This window comes from Asterias rubens, chromosome 4 (genome assembly GCF_902459465.1).
Source record: "Asterias rubens chromosome 4, eAstRub1.3, whole genome shotgun sequence".
NCBI classification, from domain to species: Eukaryota; Metazoa; Echinodermata; class Asteroidea; order Forcipulatida; family Asteriidae; genus Asterias; species Asterias rubens.
The window spans coordinates 1,879,015-1,899,957 of record NC_047065.1 but is presented as its reverse complement, the minus strand read 5'-3'; the positions used below and the strand labels follow the sequence as shown (position 1 = coordinate 1,899,957).

Sequence of the window (20,943 nt, the reverse complement as noted above, 5' to 3'; positions counted from 1 at the left end):
AGAAGGAGACACCCTTGTCACACGAGGTTGTGTGCGTTTAGATGGTTGATTTCGAGACCTCAAGTTCTAAATCTGAGGTCTTGAAATCAAATTCGTGGAAAATTACTTCTTTCGCGAAAACAATGGCACTTCAGAGGGAGCCGTTTCTCACAATGTTTTATACCATCAACCTCTCCCTATTACTCGTCACCAAGAAAAGTTTTATGCTAATAATTATTTTGAGTAATTACCAATAGTGTCCACTGCCTTTAAGCTAAAAATTATTTGGAGTAATTACCAATAGTGTCCAGTGCCTTTAATGACAAACTTAGCTTTTAGGTGTTTTCCCCAAACATGTAAATATTGTATAATTTAAAAATAACAACCTTATTTAGATAATAGAAATGTTTTTTGTTACCATAAGCACAATTTATTTTACATTATTCATTAAAATACATGTTTTTGTGTTAAAAAATAACAACAACCGTCTACAAGAATATAGAGATTTAGAGTCAAGAATATAGAGGAGTTTTTTGTATAATTAAATCGAAAGTCTTTAAAAATCTTTGCATAAGAGATCCCTTAAAGGAACACACTGCCTTGGATCGGTCGAGTTGGTCTTTGAAAAGCGTATTTAACTGTTTGTTATAGAATGCATATGATCATATGTTAAAAGTAGAATATGATGATCCACACAAGTATCACTCGAAATTGCGTGGTTTTCCTTTTACCTCGTCGACAAACACGGTCGGCCATTATGGGAGTCAAATTTTTTACCCCCATAAATGGCCGACCGTGTGAGTTCGCAAAGTAAAAGGAAAACCACGCAATTTAGAGGCAAATGTGTGTGGATCATTGTATTCTACTTTTTAAACATCTTTGCAACCATATGCATTTTGTAACAAACGGTTACAAACACTTTTCAAAGACCAACTCGACTGATCCAAGTCAACGTGTTCCCTTAATTTGGATTCATTAGATATTAGTTTATAAAAATACTCTTGGGGGATAGGAATCAAAATTCAATCAAAATTCAACTGCAAAACGTTGAACCTTTGCAGCTAATAAATGTAACCTGTTAGAACAAAAACATATTTTGTTTAAGTCTAAACATTATAAAACAGATGAAATGTCTGGACTGCCATTAACTGTTACCTCTGAAAACATTGGTTCAATAAGCCATTTGCAAGTAAAGATTTTAATATGACTGGTAAAAAGACTTGCTCATTTACAAGTTTAACTACTTCAAATGTTGAATACCTTTGGCTATGTAGACTAGTATCTATATCGTCAAATGGTTTGGGGCAGGCTGTAGTATAATTAAACAAATAACCAAAATTCAAGCTCTAAACCAGTCAGTTCCCTTTGTTGTTTACAAATTGACATTTATTTATTTAAACAGCATCAAAGGCACAGATATCTGGTTATAAAAGTTAGAAAAAATACTTCATATTAAAAAAATGCACAATCACAACTTTTTCACACACACCATGCAAACTCGTATTTGTTTTACATCATGCAAATTTCAAACAAAATTTAGAGAAACAAAATGGACGGAATAATTTGTAATACTGCATGATTTTTTTGGGATCAAAGTGCAAATCCTTACTAAAGAAGATTTGCTAAGCAGCATTTTCTGCTTAACAGCTTTATGAAACTGGACTCAGTTAATTTCTATTCCCCTTGGTGGAAACCATCGGACATCTTTACATACATGAACTTTCGGATGTACTACACGTTTTTTGACGTAAATGTACGTCCCTTCTAGAATGCTGCCATGACAACAACACCGTCAAAGTTGCCCCTTTTCCAACTTGGAATGATGTCATGACATTGTCGTTGCATTGGAAGATCCCTTTTCAAGGATGTCCATCCCAATTGAGAATGATGTCATAACATTGTCAATGCCATGTAAGTTACCCATCTACAGATGGACATCCCAATTCAGAATGCAATCATCGTCTGATTACTACTGCTCTTAATCTTAAGCACAGCTTTCTTCACAGCCTTTCTTGCCGTCTCAACCTCCGCAATAGTAATATGTCGACTCTGTACCATCCTCTTATGCAGTTTCAGGAAGAATGGTATATAAGTCAGGAATTCCATAAAGTCAACGGTACCGCTATCGTCAGCATCAATGGTGTTATGGACATGTTTGACAACCTCGGGATCGGTTCCACTCTCGATGTTACCCGAGAGTGCGATGCTCAGCATGATGTCTTCAAGAGTTAAACGGCCATCTGCGTCCTGATCAGTCACCTCAAATAACTCCTAGATCGGAAAATATCAATCTTAGTCAAGTCTCGTGCAGATTAGTTTATATACACACAAGCCCTTTTCGCATTCCCGGGTAATAACGACCAGCCCTTTCACAATTTTATCGCTTTGGTCTACCCTTGCAAACGGACAAACATAAGGGAATAGCCAAATCTGCTTTGTGGTAAGCGGTGAAGCTTCCTTCTAAGCATTTGAAACGACACCAAGTGATCAGTGGCTAGTTGATGATTTCCAACATTCATTTTTTGGGGGAAAAAGGAATCACTTCAAACAGTTTCTTATTCCAACAAAATCACTCAGGTACAAATAAACTTTCACTGAATAAACAAAGCACAATACTACAGTTTTTTTCTGTTCCTCAGAGGGATACATTTTGAGAAGAATTTTAAGAGAAAGATATCATCACAACATGCGCTCCCTAAAAAATACAGCTTTTAAAGCAAAAATTGTGTCAGCATTAGCAACAGATTCAAATGAGCAGAGAAATGGACAACAGCATTAACCACGGTTACAAACGTCTAAAATCTAAAAAATGAATCACACCAGATAGCTTCAATACAGACTATAAAATCTACTCCAAACACTCCCCGACTGCTACAAATGATAAATCAAACTGCTACCAATGATTAATTATGGACCCAAGCTATGCGCATTTCTCAAACCATGGATATTGCTTCAATTATGTCAGCTAAACTTGATGGCTCATGCAGTAGATAGAAGGCAGTGCCAAAGTTTGACAAAGTCACCATGAGAAAATTAATAAATGAATAAACAAATGAATAATTCATGAATATGGTAATAAGTGACAAGGATGAGAATGGTATTAAAACAGAAGACACACCCCACCTCAGTGAGTCTTAAAAAGAATATCTTGATGGATCATGAAGAGGAATTGGAAACTTTGGAAATGAAATCGTAGGTTGTTTATGGATGCATCAACATTTTTTTGTCTCCAGCCAAACATATCTCTTACTGACATATTTCCATGGTGTTTTCTGCAAACCTTCCAAGCACATCACAAAAGTATCCAACAATGGATAACGCCTAACAAAACTTGCTTCTTAAGTCTTCTGTTTGTTTGGGGTACTTGTTTGTTTGTTTGTTTGTTTGTTTGTTTGTTTGCTTTGGGTGTTTGTCTAGATGATCTTCCCAACAAGAATCACAAAAGCTTTCACAAGGCCACATAAAGCGCCAAGCTGGCAACAGCCAATCTCTCATACAAACATTGACTGAATAAAAAAAAGCATTTAAGCCACACTTAAGACTTTTCAGAAAATTGCAAAACTTGTTCAGTGTGTGATAAAAATGAAACTAAATGATGAAAGAAAACATGACATGATGCGAAGATAGGGAAGAGGAAAATGACAATGTAAGGGCATTCAAACAAGATCAACCAATCGGATCAGTACACACACAAAATTCAACCAATCAAAATGCATCATCAATACCAAATCGATCACTACGTATCATCCTGATGTGTGTTGTCATGGCAACCGCTGGTCTCCATATTGTCCTTCTGTAATCTACTACGAGCGAATAGTAGCTTTCTCTGTCATGGTACAAGTGATTATAAGCAAACATGGTGAAATGCTACAATGTCTGAGTTACTTACTGAACTAAACATCTATGGTACTATGAATGAGGATTGACCAAAAGTACATGTGTGAATAATTTACGTACTTATCAATTGATATCATTGAATCATTATTAAATGAGTGTTGGAAGGGACTCTAAAACAAACTCTAAATAATGACTGTGTACATGGATTGCTTACTGTGCACATGTGTGTCATGTTACGGGTGCATTACTCATGACATGGTCAAGAAGTATTTTCTCCTCAACAGCTTTATGAAATTGGTCCCTGTACGTCTTTGGATGTCAACTCCAGGCATGCAACTGCACCAAGTTTGTCAACAAAAGAGAAGAAAGTTCGAGGCACAACAAAACTCTGTATAGTACAGTCCAATTCCAAAATAAGGAAATCCATGGGACTCTAGGTGGCAGCAGACTTACCAGGTAATCCGTTATTCTTGAAAATTGTGAGCTTGCTCAGAACTGTAAAAAATTGAATTTACCCGGTAAGTTTGCTGCCCCCTAGCATTCAAAAGTCTCCCATTGATCAGCTCTAAATTTGCATGCCTGTATGTCGTTCCTATAAGCCATTTTGAGGTATGTTGGACACATCACTGTTGCACTAGTTGGTTTTGGTAAATTTGTCTTTATGCACCCAATCCAAACCGTGCACTCTTATTAATATAGGCCCTTTTTTAAACCACGGCTTTGGATTTGGTTTGAGCTCCGTTCTCACATCTGAAGCCCAGAGCGTGTATATGCAAAGCACGCGCAATTGTCAAAACAACTGGCGGGGCCAGGCTAGCCTGAGCCGATTCAAAAGCCGAAGCCATCGTTACGAAAAGGGCCATAGTGTCCACCATGCCTCAAAAAAATAAATCAAAAACTTGGTACGATGTCCTACCTTGTATGCAGTGATGTGTTGAGCCAACATCTCCAGATCTAGCTCTAGTGGAGCGTCTAGTGAATCAGTCACTCTGCCTGTCAGCTTGTCGTTCAGAGCAGCTACGATCACAAACTCACGCTGCTCTATCGTCTTGTCCTTGTTCAGGTCAAATACCTAGGGTGGTTGGTGTTCAAATATTAAAGATATTTAGCCTTCGAGAAAGGGTCAAAACGTCAGACAATTCACTATTTTTTGCATTTATACCATAGGTCCTTTTAGATGGAAGGCAGTTCGCAACAGTTTGCTAATTATATTTTCTCAAATAATGTGAAGTGAGATTCATTGAGTATTTCTAAATCAGATTAGCAGAAATGTATCTAAGCAGAAGTTTGCAGGAAATGCTCCTAAGATACAGGATTCAAACTGCCTCTAGCAACTGGGTAAGCTCGGTGGTCAGTGGTAAAGGTATCTGCTCTAGAATGGCATAGGTCGTGGCATGGGAATCCCACCCTGTGGTTTATTTTTTTTAACAAGACTAAAAAAGTACTGGGAATATAAAAAGCAGCGGTTTATTGAGAGACAAAAAAGGAAAAATAACACAAACATCTTTCTACAAATTTATATAACTGACCAACCCTCCTACAATAACGACCACATATTTGGGCCCAGTGACACTAAACATACCCTCCCACATTCCCCTGCTCCCCGCTCAACGTTCTTAACCCCAATTGGAGCGAAGACCGTGCAAGGCGAACCAACATTGAATGGGGGCTGGGGGGTAGGGGCCCACTGAGATAGGGCCAGGATTATAATAATTTTTGCCAGAAATTTTTGAGACAATAAAAAAAAAAAAAAATACAGCATAAAAAGAAGTCTATACAAAATTAAGAATGTACACACACAATGACGTTCATTGTTTGTAGAGAAGGGCAGAAAAGAAGAAAAAAAGAAGAAGAAAAAAAAAGGGCTTTATGTGGCGGGGGCCCTTCGAATATGGCCTGGATTGTAGCAAGGAAATTTCCATCTATCTAGGATTGCATGAATCAGTGAATACCTGCATGAAGGTCCGTGCAGTCTCTTTGTCTTTGCCTCTATACATCCTACTGAAGAGTTCCTGCAGCGAGATCACACCGTTTCCATCGGTGTCAAAATCCTCAAACTTCTTCTCAAACACTTCCTGCTGTCCACTGCTGATGAAGTTGTAGATTTCGGCCATCTGAAAAAAAGTGCCATGTTTGAAAGGTGACCATTTATGCCCAAGGAGGTCTTGGAAGCATAGGGGCTGGGTTGGGGTGAAAGTGGGCTACAAACAAGTGCCTCTAGGTTTAAGGTTCATTAAAGATGCTATGTCAGATTTTTGGCCGATTTGACCCAAAAATTTTGATTTAAAATTCAATAGGTATTTTGATGGGGGTCGAAAAAGTCCGCCAATTATTAGTAGCAGTGAAATAAAGTGCTCAAAATTGTCGGGATCACGACAATATATCACGTGACCAATTCTTATGTGTTTTATAAGAAAAGTTTTAAATTTTAAAAGTAAAAGTTTAACTTTTTTCGCTAGAGCGGGTGATACTCTTTGAAATACCATTTACTAAAAAAAAACTATTTTCTAATGTTTGGGGCCAAAAATCTGACATAGCATCTTTAATTGGCAACAGTATCAACAAATAAAAAGAAATTTTCACTCAAGAGTGATCAGTAAGAATACCTTCAAGTGATACTCCTGTGTAAAAATAAATGTTTCTTTTATTATCCCAGGTACCCGTCACGCCTGTATGCCTCGTTTTTGAAAGGGCAAGGGCACCATGGCATTTTCTCCTTGGTAAAGGGCACCCTATGAGGAAATTGTAAATTTCTACTGGAGCATTTCAAGGGCACCAAGGCATTGACCAGGGGACACAGAGGCAATCGCCTTTATTGTCTCTGTGAAGTATCAGGCCTGACACATTTTTCCCTTTGCAAAACTTTTGAGCCATTTTCAAAACTTAAGAAAACCTACCCTGTGACAAGGAATTTCAAGAAAAGACAGAACCCCCAAAACAACAAATCAATAAAACAAATTGTGGAGGAGAGTTTTGTTATAAAACACAAAAATTGATTTGACTCTTTCCAAATCCATACCTTAGACTTTGCTTGAGACACCTTAGCGGATGATACAATAGTTTCCTCCGCCTTCTTGGCTGACTTAGCTCTCCTCTCTTCCTGTTTCTTCTCTCTCCTTCTCTCAATCTCCTTCAATTCTTCATCGCTCCTGACTTTCCCGAACACGTCCTCTCCATAATCCGCCGTCTCGCTGACGCTATCGGTCTTCAACTCCTCCAGGTCCTGCCTAGACTCCTCAAGATGTCCGACCTTCTCCATCCCTCCTTTAAGAAGGTTGATCTTCTTGAGGTCGTCTTCCATTGCTGCGATCTGATCATCACTGATGAGCATTTTTGTCAGAGCTTCTTCGGCCGTCATGTGGGTTGTGTCGTTGTCCTCGGGGTTCAGAGCCGAGTCTGCAGCTGGCGGGGGATTTGCGCTTGAGCTGTCGTCCTTAAAGTTACCAAACATATCCTCGATATCGGTATCTCCCGCCGCTGGGTTAAATTCTGTCAAGAAGGCACTAGATGAAGAAAATAAATATGATCGGTGTTAGAAATCAATGGAAGTCTTCTAAATGAGAGAACCAGCAATCTTTTTCTTTCATAATTATCTCGCAAGTTCAATGATCAATTGAGGTCAAATTTTCACAGGTTTGTTATTTTGTGCTTATGTTGAGATACACCAAGTGACAAGACTGGTCCTCGACAATTACATAGTGTTCAGTGCCTTTAAATAAAATGTGCAAGTCTCAAGTGTAGGCCTCGAATAAACCACCAGCACCCACAGTAATTGCTGTGGTGCCCTGTGCTTTTTCATCTAGCAGGATTTTTTTTTTGAATCAACATTTCAAATCCATACTTTCTGAAATATATCTATCCCTTTAACTCACTCTTTTCCATTTAAAGGCTTCTTTTTCAGAATCCGCGAAATCTTGACATTTGGCATCATGCTGTAGAAACAAAACAAAAAACAACAATTAAACGTTGTTCTGAACATCCAACGTCAAAACAAAAGTACAAGTCTCATCTTCAGGTAAAAAAATTGCTTGACACATCAGCGTTAACTAGCAAAGAAAATTGTTTGAAAATCATATAGGGGTCGATTTCACAAAGAGTTAGGACTAGTCCTAACATCCTAGGAGATATGTGAGTGTATCATCCTAACTCGAGATAAGACTTGTCTTATAACTCTTTGTGAGATCCACCCCAAGGCACCTTCATTTTACATTCTGTGGGGGACAAGTTACTCAAGTCATCCGAGTTCTAAAAGCCTACAGTTTTGTTTCTATTTTAGTCTCACGATGCTTTGAGGAATTTTAGAAGTTGGACTTACTTTTCAACTTCCCTTGTCTCTCCAGTTTCTTCTTCATTTTCTTGACCTGGTCAAAAAAAGACAAATGGCTTATTTTAGTGTTCAGAATCGTTCCAGATTGTACCAAAATGTTCAATTCAAACAGTAAGTTTACAAAACTGCAATGAAATTATTTCTCATTCAGAACAATCAAATTCAGTTTTGTTTTAAAGAAGTAAGCACTGCAATAATATACGTGCAGGAAAAAAAGTCATCATGCAAAAATCCAGAAAGAAATGTGCTCATCAGGAGAAATGGTTTTAAAGCATGCAGAGGTGTAGACGAAGGAAAGCTTGTGTCAAGGTGCACTCCAAACTGTTAATCACATTAGAGTAGAGGAAAGATGTGCGGGCAGAGTTAGGTGCGTCTTAGAAGCTTCCATATTCAAGCATCAAGCAGACGAGCATGCGAACATACCAGCTGGATCTTTATCTGTTCTCACATCCTCATCTGCTTTAGCGAAGTTAGCGATACAATAATAAACGTGCAGTAAAGAAAGTCATCATGCAGAAATCCAGACGAAAATGTGCTTAAGAAAATCTTTCATAATGCATGCAGAGGTGTAGAGACGAAAGAAAGCTTGAGTCAAGATGCACTCCAAACTGTTCATCACGTCGGAGTAGAGGAAAGATGTGCAGAGAATGTATCGTCTTAAAAGCTTCCAGATTCAAACATCAAGCAGAGGAGCATGCCACAGAATCACTAAACATACCAACAGGTTCTTCATCTGTTTTCACTTCCTCATCTTCTTTATCAAGTCCCGGTTTTTCTTCTTCGACTGTAATGTTTTCCTCCACATGTTGAGCGTCGTCGTTCTGGTTCTGCACTGGCTCTATTTCTGAGCTAGGTATGACATCATCATCAAGTGATGGAACAGCGCCCTCTATTGACGGCAGGACATCTGGTCTGTCGTCGTTGCATGTTTCCGAGCCTTTGTCTTCTGTGTTATTTTGATCCTTATGCTCAGAGTTATTGTCTTCTAACTGAGCTACCATCCCTTCCAACCTATCAATATCATTTGTTGATATTGGTATTGCTATAGCAACATCACCTTCATTTTCATTTGTTTCTGTGGTGATCTGAGATGTGTAGTTACCTTGGCTATCATCATTCTGCTCTTGTGTTGGCGACGATATTTTCTTCTGCTTCAAAAAGAAAAAAAGTTAAGACAGCTTAAATTATCACAAAGCTTTCTTTAGAGGGGATTTTACTTTAGTGCATTGAGGAATACCTTAAAATCATCTCAAAACAAATGGCAGATTCATTAATGGTTTGAAAAATGGTATTGCAACTCAAAACACTTTTCACTGACCTACTTTTTCACTTTTAGCATGATACATAAATGTTTATCAGTTTGATTTGATCTTGAGAATAATAAACTTTATTAAAAATGGCAGGGTAGGTTAACATCATGCTCACACCATTGAACAATTTAATGAAGTTGTTTTTCAAAAAGTAAATAACTCTTAAAAGAAAATGCTTATTTTGTCCTTTAATTTACCTGCCGGGTATAATGACCACTGTTGATCCTTCCTCCAAATCCACCATAGTAGCTCACTGGTGAACTATGCATATTCATGAAGTGAGGTTGGACCAATCAAGTTGCATGCAAATAAATGATATGGTAAAACATGCAAATGACATGCAATAATCTTTACAATATTAATAATGCAGGATTTAAAGAAATGTGTTTGGGTAAGTGTGCTGCAAAGAATAGATACTTTGGTTGGTTTGTGGTAACATCACGGAATATTTAGTTGTGGGTGGTTGAAAAGAATCGGTAGCTTAACAACCCAACATTCCGATCAGTATGCTCTGATCATCTTCTGGTAGAAGCAACCGGGTATAAAGACCACACTGATCGAAACCTTGAGTCGTTAATCAACCGGTTCTTCTCCGAATCACCACAGCTTTTGGGAGAGACTATTACATGTTATTACGGCAAACCTTAATAGATTGAATTACCAGCATGCAAAGTTTGAAATCCTACTCATTATTTGGAAATGAAATTTGTTCAAGAGTCATTTTGAAATGAGTTGAGATTGAGATAAATATGAGATCAAGAAAACATCTGAACTGAAGCCCAATTCATAGTTAGTAAAGATGATGTCAAGGTTTAGAGACTCAATAAACAAAGGACGAGGATAAGTTATACAAAACATTTTCATATTGAGCTTAAAGTGACTAAGTTTTGTGTGAGTAAACTGGCCTTCTACAAAGACTATAGTTTTGAGGTAATCTAGCCTAATTTTAGCCTTTCAGAAAGAGTCTATAGGGTCGAAACGTCGGGCCACTATCTATTTTTTGCAATCTAGTCAAAATAAACTTCTAAACAACAATAAAGAAAGAACATACATCACATGCTCGTAAGCTAATAACTGCTAAACATAACTGATGGTTTTGACAGTTGAATTAACCTTTAACCTATGACCTTACCTTCCTCTCTTGGTTGACCTGGCTTTGGTGAGTTGTCTGAGTCGATCCATCTCTTCACTATCAACCAAGTAACGATTGAATAAAGGGAGGCCGGAACCACACATGTGATACTTCCTGTCTTTACGGTGTGCCATTACCTGGCAACAAAAATAACAATAAGAAAACTTAGAAACCACTAAAGGGAACCATGAAAGAGTAGGGGTTAACCCAAGAGTTTCTTTTTCACATAGCAAGCACCTTTGTTTAAAGGTTTCCTCAAACTTGCAAGCTACAGCGATAAAGTTCACCTTGGTTAACACATATCGGTATGCGGTAAACTACTAATGTTTAATTCCAGACCAAGCAATATTTGACATCTTTTAACCTGCCCTGTGTACTTTTTAGCAAAATTCATGTCCCTACTAACCATGTTGAGAACCATTGACTTTACCTCTGTTGATTTCCGAAGTGATTTGGTTTGAAGCAGAGCTATCCTTTCTTCCTCAAACCTCCGCACTTGATCATTTGAAGACGCGTTGCTAGACATTGGATGGAGGACATCTGCAGCTGACCTGCTTCTGTTTACAAACACATTACAAGGATTCAAGTTTTGCAAAGTAACTAAAGGCAGTGGACATTATTGGTAATTACTCAAAAAAATTGTTAACATCAAACCTTACTTGGTAACGAGTAATGGGAGCTGTTGATTGTATAAAAGATTGTGAGAAATGGCTCCTTCTGAAGTAACGTAGTTATCGAGAAAGATGTAATTTTCCACGAATTTGATTTTGAGACCTCAGATTTAGAATTTGAGGTCTCAAAATCAAGCATCTGAAGGCACACAACTTCGTGACAAGGGTGTTTTTTATTTCATTCATATCTCTCAACTTCGACGACTGATTGAGCTCAAATTTTCACAGGTTTTTTTTTTTTATGCATATGTTGAGATACACCAAGTGAGACGACCGGTCTTCGACAATTACCAATAGTGTCCACTGCCTTTAAGGTTTGCGGCGACACAAACACCATGTCAGAAATCTCTTTTGTGTATGGCTCTGAGAAGACCCAGTTTTAGGCTAAGGATCATTTTATTAGCAACCATGAATTGGGTCGGATTTGTTATAAACTACATCAAAAATGACAAAAAAACATCACATCACATAAACTACAAAACCAATAACTAACTTATTTGAATAAAATTGTAGCCGAGGTTTGAAAAAGTAAACGTTAATAATAAAAAATTGTCATTTATATTACAAGAAAAAAAAATGGATTCTTTACAGAAATGATTCTTCAAAATAGTATTATAGCTCTTTTTTTGTAATCGGATATTTTTATTTTGCACTTATTGCATACTAAACCATACTTTAAACTTTGATCTGTCACAGATTGTACGGGTTTTCAAAACAATTCTTCATTAGAATGATGGACAGGGTGAAGCCACTATGAAGCACCACCCTTTGCATTACACCCAAGTATTCAAAATATACAAAATGTTCTAGCCAATTTACCTTCTGTGTAGCTGTTGCTGCCCCACCCTGGACGTCCCAAGATATCGGTCAGAACAGACACTAACATTCTTCTTTCCTCTTGGGTTGGAGGTTGTAGACCCAAGGACCTCAGAACTTTGTACCTGGGGAAGAGGCAGCTGCTTCATCTTAGTTGTAGAACTATCGGATGAGGGGGGAAAGATGAAATATTTAAAACAATGAACATGAGTTATTAAGTAAAGCAAAGAAAATACAAAATTCTAACAACAAACAGGCATGATATTTGATCCTTAGAAAAAAAGGAGTATTTTATCAGCTACATGGTGTAGGCTTTAATAGACTTTCCATGCTGCATAATTTTCCCAAGGGCAAAAAAACAAAATATGAAATTAGGATAAATATCATGCCTAAGTAAATTTAAATCAACCTTCATAATTGATCTAATGAAAATAATAATCGAGGAATGAATGTCATTTGACATGCTCGTTAATAAAGCAAAGCGACTTTTTTTAAAAAACTTGTTAAGCCAACAATTTAACTTCAGTTTGAAGACTAGTTTAGGCAAACATTTTAAAACTGGTTTGAAGTTAATACAGCTTTGATAAAGTAATACAAAAGAAGATAATGGCCTGGGCCCAATTTCATAGAGCTGCTAAGCACAAAAATTTTGCTTAGCATGAAATTTCTTCCTGGATAAAAACAAGACTACCAACCAAATTTCCATTTGTTGCATATTGCTTGTTACTGGCATTCAGCTGTTGTTTGCTCACACTGAAAATCATGTGGAAATATGGTTGGTTATACTAGCTGTTTTTATTGAGGCAGAAATTTCATGCTAAGCAGATTTTTTGTGCTTAGCAGCTCTATGATATTAGGCCCTGATGTTTCGACCTTGAAATCTTGAAGCCTTTGAGAAAGTCCTTATGGTTGGTAAGCAGTTTGCATAAATTATATTTTCTAATTTGGAACAAAATCTAAGACTTCAAAAACAAGTGCCTAAGATCTGAAGTAACGTTTGAAAAGAAATCACTTCAGAGTACTCAAATTTGACTTCATGAATTGAAAACCCTTCAAAGTTGTCAAAAGATCCAACAACTAACTCCAAAATTTGAAAAAATAAATTGAAACTTTATGATGCATGCACTTACTAGAACGTCCATGGCACGCTTGCAGTGCAGCTTTGGGAGTAAGGCAGGAGGGAAAGATGAAGAAAACAAAATGAAAAAATAAATTACGAGGGAAAATGCAACAAAATAATGACAGCAATATGCAAAATAAATGGATAGCATTGGTTAGTTTGATCACAGTTTGCATGATTACAGCGAAGGGATTGGCAGCATGCTTATTTTGCTGGGTGGGGAACAAGGAGCAAATAAATGTAAAAACGGAATGAGATTTAAAGGGATTATTAAGTTCGTCATGAAATGTAAGGAAAATGAAGTAAACATAGCATTTTTAGCTTCCTAACACCAGGGCCCAATTATGAACAGCTGCTAAGCGAAAATAAGCAGGATACCAGTCATGGATCGTACCTTGCTGATGACAGAGATGTATCCATTCTGTGCTGTTGGCCTCTCAAACCTGATGCAGCATACTGTTAAAAAAAAAAGGATTTGAAAACATTATTCAAACTACAAAGCATTACCTTAAAATCAAACTACCAACTCAGTGAAAGAAATGTTTTAGTATTTAAGAGGCAGGGTATACTTTTGGTAATTGTCAACTTCTTCAATAAAAGACCTGTGAAGATTTGGGCTCAATTGATCAGAATCAAAGTTTTAAAATGTAGTGAAAGAAAGAAAGAAAGAAAAAAAACCTTTTGCATAGAATTGTATGCTTTTAGATGCCTCAGACAGGTTTCAGGCTTGATGAAGTCTTTCTCAGATTCAAATTTGGGGGTGAAAAATTACCTCTTTCTCTATATCCACATACTTCTATGAGGGTCGTTGGTATACAAAAAAGTATGACCATGAAATGAAAACTTACTTGGTAAGGAGCCAGTGGAGGACTGGAGAGCTTTTGATGTTATAAAAACATTATTAGAAACAGACACACTTTGAAAATTGTTTCAACTTCAGAAACCCAATCCTTAACAGGATGTCACTCTGTAGATAATTTCTGAAATGAAAACCCTGTATAGATTAATCCAACCTTTTCATAAAGTTGGTGTCTAGACGTCAATTGCTCTGCCATCAGAAAACCAAGCTTCCGAACGAAGGTCGACCGCGTTTGCTGGCTATATCCTGAAGGTGCATCAACGCTGACCAGCGAGGGCGCTGCATGGGATCGGGCAGCAGACTGTGCCCTCGGTGGATGTACTGATGGCAGTTTGGGTGATGTTGTTCCTGACGGTAATGACATGATCCATTAATGCAACTGCAGTTTCTAAAACATGAATGTTCCTGGGGGACTTCTCGGCACTGCTAGCCTTTGTGATGTAGTTAAAATTTTTGGCGGTGCGGATGAGAAACCGAAATGTAGAAAATCAGCTGCCAAATTACATATGCATATATTGCACATTGTGGGAAACTAATGTATCCAATTATATACAGTCACTTAGTGAGTTTCACTTTTTGAGGTTAACGCTGTTATCGATGAAGGTCTCTACTGTACACACTCAATTTGTAAGTAATTCCACCATGGTAAATCCTGCATTTCCAAACCACACATATACGTGTACAGCGTAATCACTCCTGCATTAAATATGATCAGTTCCAACTTGAACCGAGGAGAAATCCTATACTTTATGAAGACACAATGATGTAGCTTCTAAAACTTCATTGTTACTTACCATCCAGCTAACAATAAAACAAAGTCAGTTACGTGATCCTTTGTGACCTTTTAAATACTGTGGTAGTTCAAGAATTCAATCTTTCTTCCTGACCCAAGTTTAAGACTCCAAAATTGAATCCAGAAGTTCCTCACAAACTTATTTCACTGCGTCCTTTTCTGTCTGCAATTGATGCAATGATTGATACATCTCAAAGAAACCATTCCTCCAATGTCAACATTTTGATATTTCCTTTGGATATGCAGAAGTCCTAAGATGTTTGATAAGTATCCTCAGTGTCAGTTCTCAAAATTCCAAAGGAGATGGTTTTCAACATTCCAATTTGCCCCAACCTATTTCAGTGACTAGCCAGTACATGTAAGGAACAGTTAGCTTGTCATTTCACTAGTCCGTCAGCTTTTTCACAAGTCAGTATTTCAATGAAACGGTGAAGCTTTTCAACACTGAAGTGTTCAGCCGGACCACCTGGAGTGAATTCTGACTGGTTCTTGGAGGGTTTTCACTGGCCTTCAACCAGAATACCCCAGTTAAAGTGCTGCCACAGTCACACAAATGGTACAGTGTTTCTATCATCCAGTACAAACTCCAATGGTGAAAAACACACGCCCCCAAATCCTGTTTGCGCCAACAATGCTGAAAGAAATTAAATTTACATCAGGCACTTGATCCTTTCACAAAACCCAAAGCAACATCTCACTCCTGTGTTCTTTTGATTTACAAGCTTAGCAAGCAGACTCAAACATAGCAACATGCAGTGAATCTACAAAATCAATAAGAGACAGCAATTGGCGTGCTGCTTTGTTGTACTGGTCACTTCCCTACAGAAAGACAAACACTTCTGTCACATGAAGTCCTTTCATGTTTTCAACAGACTCCAACACACATTACGCCGATTCACATGTAAATGAGCTGTTTTACAGTGAAGAGGCAGGGTAAAAAGTCAATATTTAGTGCCGAGGGTCCAAAGCTGCCAAGGTTTTCAGGTTTTTGTCTTCTCTGTTGAGTCTCGTGGAAAAGAAAACATTCTCTTTTCAGTTTAAACCTTTGAAGGGTTTCTATTTTGGAATATTTGTCAAGGTATTAAGTATCACTGGTCGGTCTAGTGTTACTATTTGGATAATTGGGTATTTTGAGAAGAGAAGAGAAGAGAAGAGTAAACAAAACTATTACCATAACCTTTGATGAGTCTTAGAACTTTGTACTAAAGAGAACTGCATCACTGTTTAATCCAGTTGAAACTGATTTGGGAAACTCAATAAACAATAACAATGGAGACTTGTAATGTGCACATCCACCCTGCTGGGTGTTCAAGGTGCAGTAAACCAAAAACAACTTAAATGAGTCCTTGAAAACCTGTGACATAAGATAAGTTTTTAAAAGCGATTTAAATATTACAACGACAAGCTCATGTAAAGATTAAGGGGTAGAGAGTTCCAGATGACTCCATTACTCCAGCTAAGCTACTCTTTTCTCAAACTACGATAATGTATTTCTGAACACCAAATAAGTTCACAGTTGACAATGCTTCATTTTTTTATCAAGCGTTTAAACAACCAAGCAGCAATCAAAGTTGACAAGCACTTGATTGTTGCTAACCAACCTACCACTCCCAGGAAAGAGGTGTTTGGTATTAGAACAAACCTATTTAAGTCACACTCAAAAGCTGTTTTGAGCAAACTGATAAAGTGCTTCAGAAGGTCAGACTATCAAACTTTTAACTTTATTTTTTAACGAGACAAAAGAAACCACTACAAGGCCAAGAAAACCCCCCAAACATGTTTAGCATCTGGGTTCCTGAAAAAAGATATCTGCAAATTCTTTTTAAAATTCCAAACAAGCATTGGTTTTAACTGTTCAACACTAAGGAAAGAAACATGTTAAAGAAGACATTAAACATGTTAACAGTAGTTAAAGACAGTGTACACTATTGGTAATTGTCAAAGAGCAGTCTTCTCACTTGGTGTATCTCAACATATGCATAAAACAACAAACCTGTGAAATTTTGAGCTTGATCGGTCGTCGGAGTTGCGAGATAACTATCAAAGAAAAAACACCCTTGTCACAAGATTGTGTGCTTTCAGATGCTTGATTTCGAGACCTCGAGTTCTAAACTCGAGGTCTCGAAATCAAATTCGTGGAAAATTACTTCTTTCTCGAAAACTATGGCACCTCAGAGGGAGCTGTTTCTCACAATGTTTTATACCATCAACTTCTCCCCATTACTCGTTACCAAGTAAGGTTTTATGCCAATAATTATTTTGAGTAATTACCGATAGTGTCCACTGCCTTTAAAGGGAAGGTACATGTTTGGTAATTACTCAAATAAAATATTAACTTTAAAACTGACTTGGTAACGAGCATTGGAGAGCTGTTGATAGTATATATTTTAATTGTTGTGAGAAACGGCTCCCTCTGAAGTAGCATAGATTTTGAAATAGAGGTAATTTCTCACTAATGTATTCCTATCTGAAAGCACACAAATTCGTCCAACAAGGGTGTTTTTTCTTTCATCATTTTCTCCCAACTCCGATGACCAATTGAGCTCAAATTTTCCCAGGTTGGTTATTTTACGCATTTGTTGAGGTACACCAAGTGAGACGACTGGTCTTTGACAATTACCAATAGTGTACCTTCCCTTTAATTAGTAGTTTGTTCGTTGTTTGTGTTTTAAAATCCTTGCTCTACACAGGTAGGTCATATTCACAAGAAAAATTGTAACATGTGCAATTAAAAGATCTGTTTTTAACTGTGAAGCTGGCACAAGCCAAGCACCGATTTGCAAGTATTTTTTATTTTGATGTATCAGTTGACAGTTATGGGTATTAAAATCTCAATAATTTGAATATGTAAAAACAAAAATACAATCCATGCAACCCCAAAAAGGAAGCAGGCAGGGAAGATAAAGTGTTTTTTTTTTTTTTACAATTCTCACAAATTCTTATGAACAACCTTCAATTAGACATAAATTTGTCTAGTTTAGATTCGTTATGTGGATACTAATTAACAGTTTTAACACTTACAAAACCATCTCCAAATTCAACCGCACTGCTGGACGCTTGGCCACCGATCTTCGGAAACGACTCATCGAACATTATCTCTGTTGCAAGAGGTGTCCTCCCACTTCTAGAGGTACTATGGGGAGTCTTAGAGGCTTGTAACGTCCCATGGCCTGTGCTTGACCGAAACGGTAAGAGCACTGGGTCAATCTTGAGAGGGCCATAATGCTGGTGTACATGAGAATCCAGACGGAAGCTTCTTAAGCCGGGAGCGATAAGCTTTTTGAAAAGTTTGTCCGCTTCATGGAGCTCTAAAAAAAAGTTTTAAACAGTTTGTTGTATTTGTAATTACCTTGAATCCTTAGCAAATAAGGCAACCTTAAACAATTTAAATTTAAAAAAACCTTGGGAATTAAATAAAAATACTCTATGCCTATGGCACCCAAAACTAATGTTTATAAACGTGTAGACAAAACGTGTTACTTTCTCCAGAGTCTTGGTTGCAGTAATCATACCCCGGCCTCAGTCCTCCCAATAGTTGTATGTAGTTTTACTCAAAAGATCAACAGATACATCATTCCAAGTGCTAATGGTAATAATTAATATGACATTGTTACGAATGCATAGAGCAAAGATACTCCTACCTAGTAGAACTAAGAGGTTCGTTCAGCTATCGTCTCCACGTTTGTGAAGACGATAGTGGATCAAACCGAACAAGGAGATGATAGCGGAAAGAACCCCGTAGTTCTAGGAGTGTGCAAAGACATGTTTAGAGAATGATTTTAAAAAATAGGTTCATGTTAAGGAAACAAAAAGGTAGCTAGTTTGGCAAATGGCAAAGCTACCTTTTTGTTTCCTTATTAAACATGAACCTATTTCTATTTGTTTAGCTTACTTAATTTGTATTATAAAAATAAAAGGAACTTTTTATTTATGTATAAACTTTTTAATACTAATTAAATAAAATATGTGTAGTTGAGTTGCACCAGTTGACGCAGTTGAAGCCAAATTTCAATCATAGTGCTAGCCGTTGCCAGGGTAGCACTAGAGGTTTCGCACTACTAGACACTAGTGCTGATTTTATGAAAAAATAAATAAAAACCTTAAAGCAGCAGACAACACTCAACTAGTTTAGATAATTTGCTGCCAAAAATCACAAATTATAATTTCATAACAAGCAGGGAAACACAAACAGTCAAAAAATGTATATATGCATGTTCTGTTTATGGCATCCTTGTTCTGGCATTCTACTTAAGGCTCAATAGTTTTATGCTTAACTACTTTTAGTGCTTAAAAGATTAACCCTTCCTCCATTGATCGGGCCCTCGGGCTAGCTAGCTTTATCTTTAGTCTTACCTTTTTTATTGTCAGAGATCATTGTTCTTGTCCAAGTCACTGAACAGCTTGATTGAATTCATTCTATACATTCACACATTCACATTGATTAAACATTTCTTCTGGTGAGTTGTCAAGAATCGCTAGAAATAATCGAAACTATCATGGTCATAATTTTACGACGATCTCTTTCGTGTATTGTTGTTTCCATTTTGCAGCAATTCACTGGTGTACTGTCGATTGTTATTTACGCAAGCTACTTAGAGTACAGTGTAACCAGCGAAACTACCACACTGTACACATACGTACACCGATTACAACTTGCACATTACAACTTGCAAACTCGGCATATAATTTCACATTTATACAGACTGTTTTCCTTAGCTAAGAGAATTATTAAGTTGCGCTTACATTTCAGCTATCACTTGAAGATTGATTTATTTAAAATGAATAAGTTTCTGTCTTGTTTTAGAGATTTTAAAGTGAAGACCTTTTCTTGAAAATGAAATAGCTGTGTGCCAACTGCACACACGCAAATAACCTCTGACCTTCATCCGTACCCATGTGTGACGTCATTTTGTAAACTACTTGTTGCTATGCTGTATCTTATTATTGGAGCCAATATTGACTGTGCAAAATTCTGTTTGATCTATAATTTATTTGTAGTTGATACAATTAATGGTCATTCTGTGAATAAGTTTGATCATTCTAAATTAGAATGATCAAACTTATTCAGTGAGAAACAAGGATGTCTTGTGAGTATAAATGAAACCCAGGTCACAGGAGCTCGGGACTTGGGCAGGGGATATATCAATAGGGACCAAACAAAAGTGGGGTGGGGCTGGGTAATTGCAGTGAAACTAACCCAGGACTTGAATTTCATCTTTTCGAGGGCAAGGCCATTTTCATTTTGCAAAGGGCACTTCCGTTGGAAAAGTCTATAGGAAACTTATGACAGGGCAACAAGGCCAAGACCAGGGGCTATGCAATTTCGGGTGTAATCATCATGCTCTTAAATTAAGAGAACTACTTTGTAGCAAGGTCCACTTATACTTTAATACTTGATTCCAATTTGAGTGCTTAAACAAAAGTAGGCTATCTTTGTGTTATTACCTTTTAATATTGTATTGCAATGCCACCCCTCGGAATATAATAACCAGCATCTCATCATAGTCACAGTAAATTAGTAAAGACCCGCCACTTCTCTTCTATTTTGAGTGGTGTCCTTGTTCAATGATGTTGTGGCAGAGTAGTCCCCAAATTACCCTGTCCCTCATGTGTGTAGATATTTCATCTGCTATATTTCATCACCCCACACATTAGTTTTGAATGCACGAAAAAGATGATGATTGAGTAAATATTGTTCTTATTGCACTAAGCAAACCCTCTCAACAACACACAATAAAAAACAATCTCACAAATGTCTTGATATTATTTTCTCATTTATTATTACACGTATAATGAACACACTGCATACAGCTATCACTTTGTCTAGCAATGCACGTGTACAACGTGCAAAAAATGTCCACACTGAAGTCAAAATGTTATTAAGTTTTTTGGAATGTATTAGCTCCACATTAATTCAGCACAAAGAAAGAAGGAGGTGGGGTTGAAGATGGGGGGAAGGGGGGCGGCGGATTGGGAACAGAGGGAAGGAGGAGGAGGAACTTGGAAACAAAAGACAAACGCAACGATTGAGAAATAAAATGGTAAATATTACCATATTTTACAGACACAATAAACAACAATAGCTATGACATGCCTGGG

General features: G+C 37.3%; 1 protein-coding gene across 5 annotated transcripts; it reads right to left on the bottom strand.

Annotated features, from left to right (window-relative positions):
* Positions 1 to 1,711: 1,711 nt before the first annotated feature.
* LOC117289434 lies at positions 1,712 to 19,679 on the bottom strand. Of its 5 annotated transcripts, XM_033770558.1 has the most exons (16): positions 19,198 to 19,679; positions 17,866 to 18,152; positions 13,587 to 13,648; positions 13,203 to 13,232; positions 12,076 to 12,234; positions 11,016 to 11,142; positions 10,586 to 10,722; positions 9,651 to 9,714; positions 8,862 to 9,294; positions 8,132 to 8,177; positions 7,689 to 7,748; positions 6,836 to 7,319; positions 5,769 to 5,930; positions 4,733 to 4,888; positions 3,705 to 3,805; positions 2,172 to 2,250 (listed from the first exon to the last, which is right to left on the bottom strand). In XM_033770558.1, exons 1-15 carry the CDS (start codon positions 19,217 to 19,219, stop codon positions 3,716 to 3,718), a joined length of 2,319 nt encoding a protein of 772 aa, XP_033626449.1. In that variant the 5' UTR covers positions 19,220 to 19,679; the 3' UTR covers positions 2,172 to 2,250; positions 3,705 to 3,715. The 5 variants fall into 5 exon arrangements, with proteins under 5 accessions (XP_033626446.1, XP_033626447.1, XP_033626450.1 ...); XM_033770555.1 differs by lacking the exon at positions 3,705 to 3,805 and having other exon boundaries at positions 1,712 to 2,250; positions 19,198 to 19,677; XM_033770556.1 differs by lacking the exon at positions 3,705 to 3,805 and having other exon boundaries at positions 1,712 to 2,250; positions 8,862 to 9,291; positions 19,198 to 19,676.
* Positions 19,680 to 20,943: the final 1,264 nt, after the last annotated feature.

What these genes read in the sequence shown, in the direction of transcription:
- LOC117289434 (XM_033770555.1), bottom strand. Translation starts at nt 19,219, where the DNA reads ATGATCTCTGACAATAAAAAAG. An exon ending in TTGAATTTGGAGATGGTTTT is followed by an intron (nt 13,649 to 17,865) that starts GTAAGTGTTAAA and finishes TTTTTTTAACAG; the next exon opens with TATGCTGCATCAGGTTTGAG. An exon ending in GTGGTCATTATACCCGGCAG is followed by an intron (nt 9,295 to 9,650) that starts GTAAATTAAAGG and finishes TTCTTTTTGAAG; the next exon opens with CAGAAGAAAATATCGTCGCC.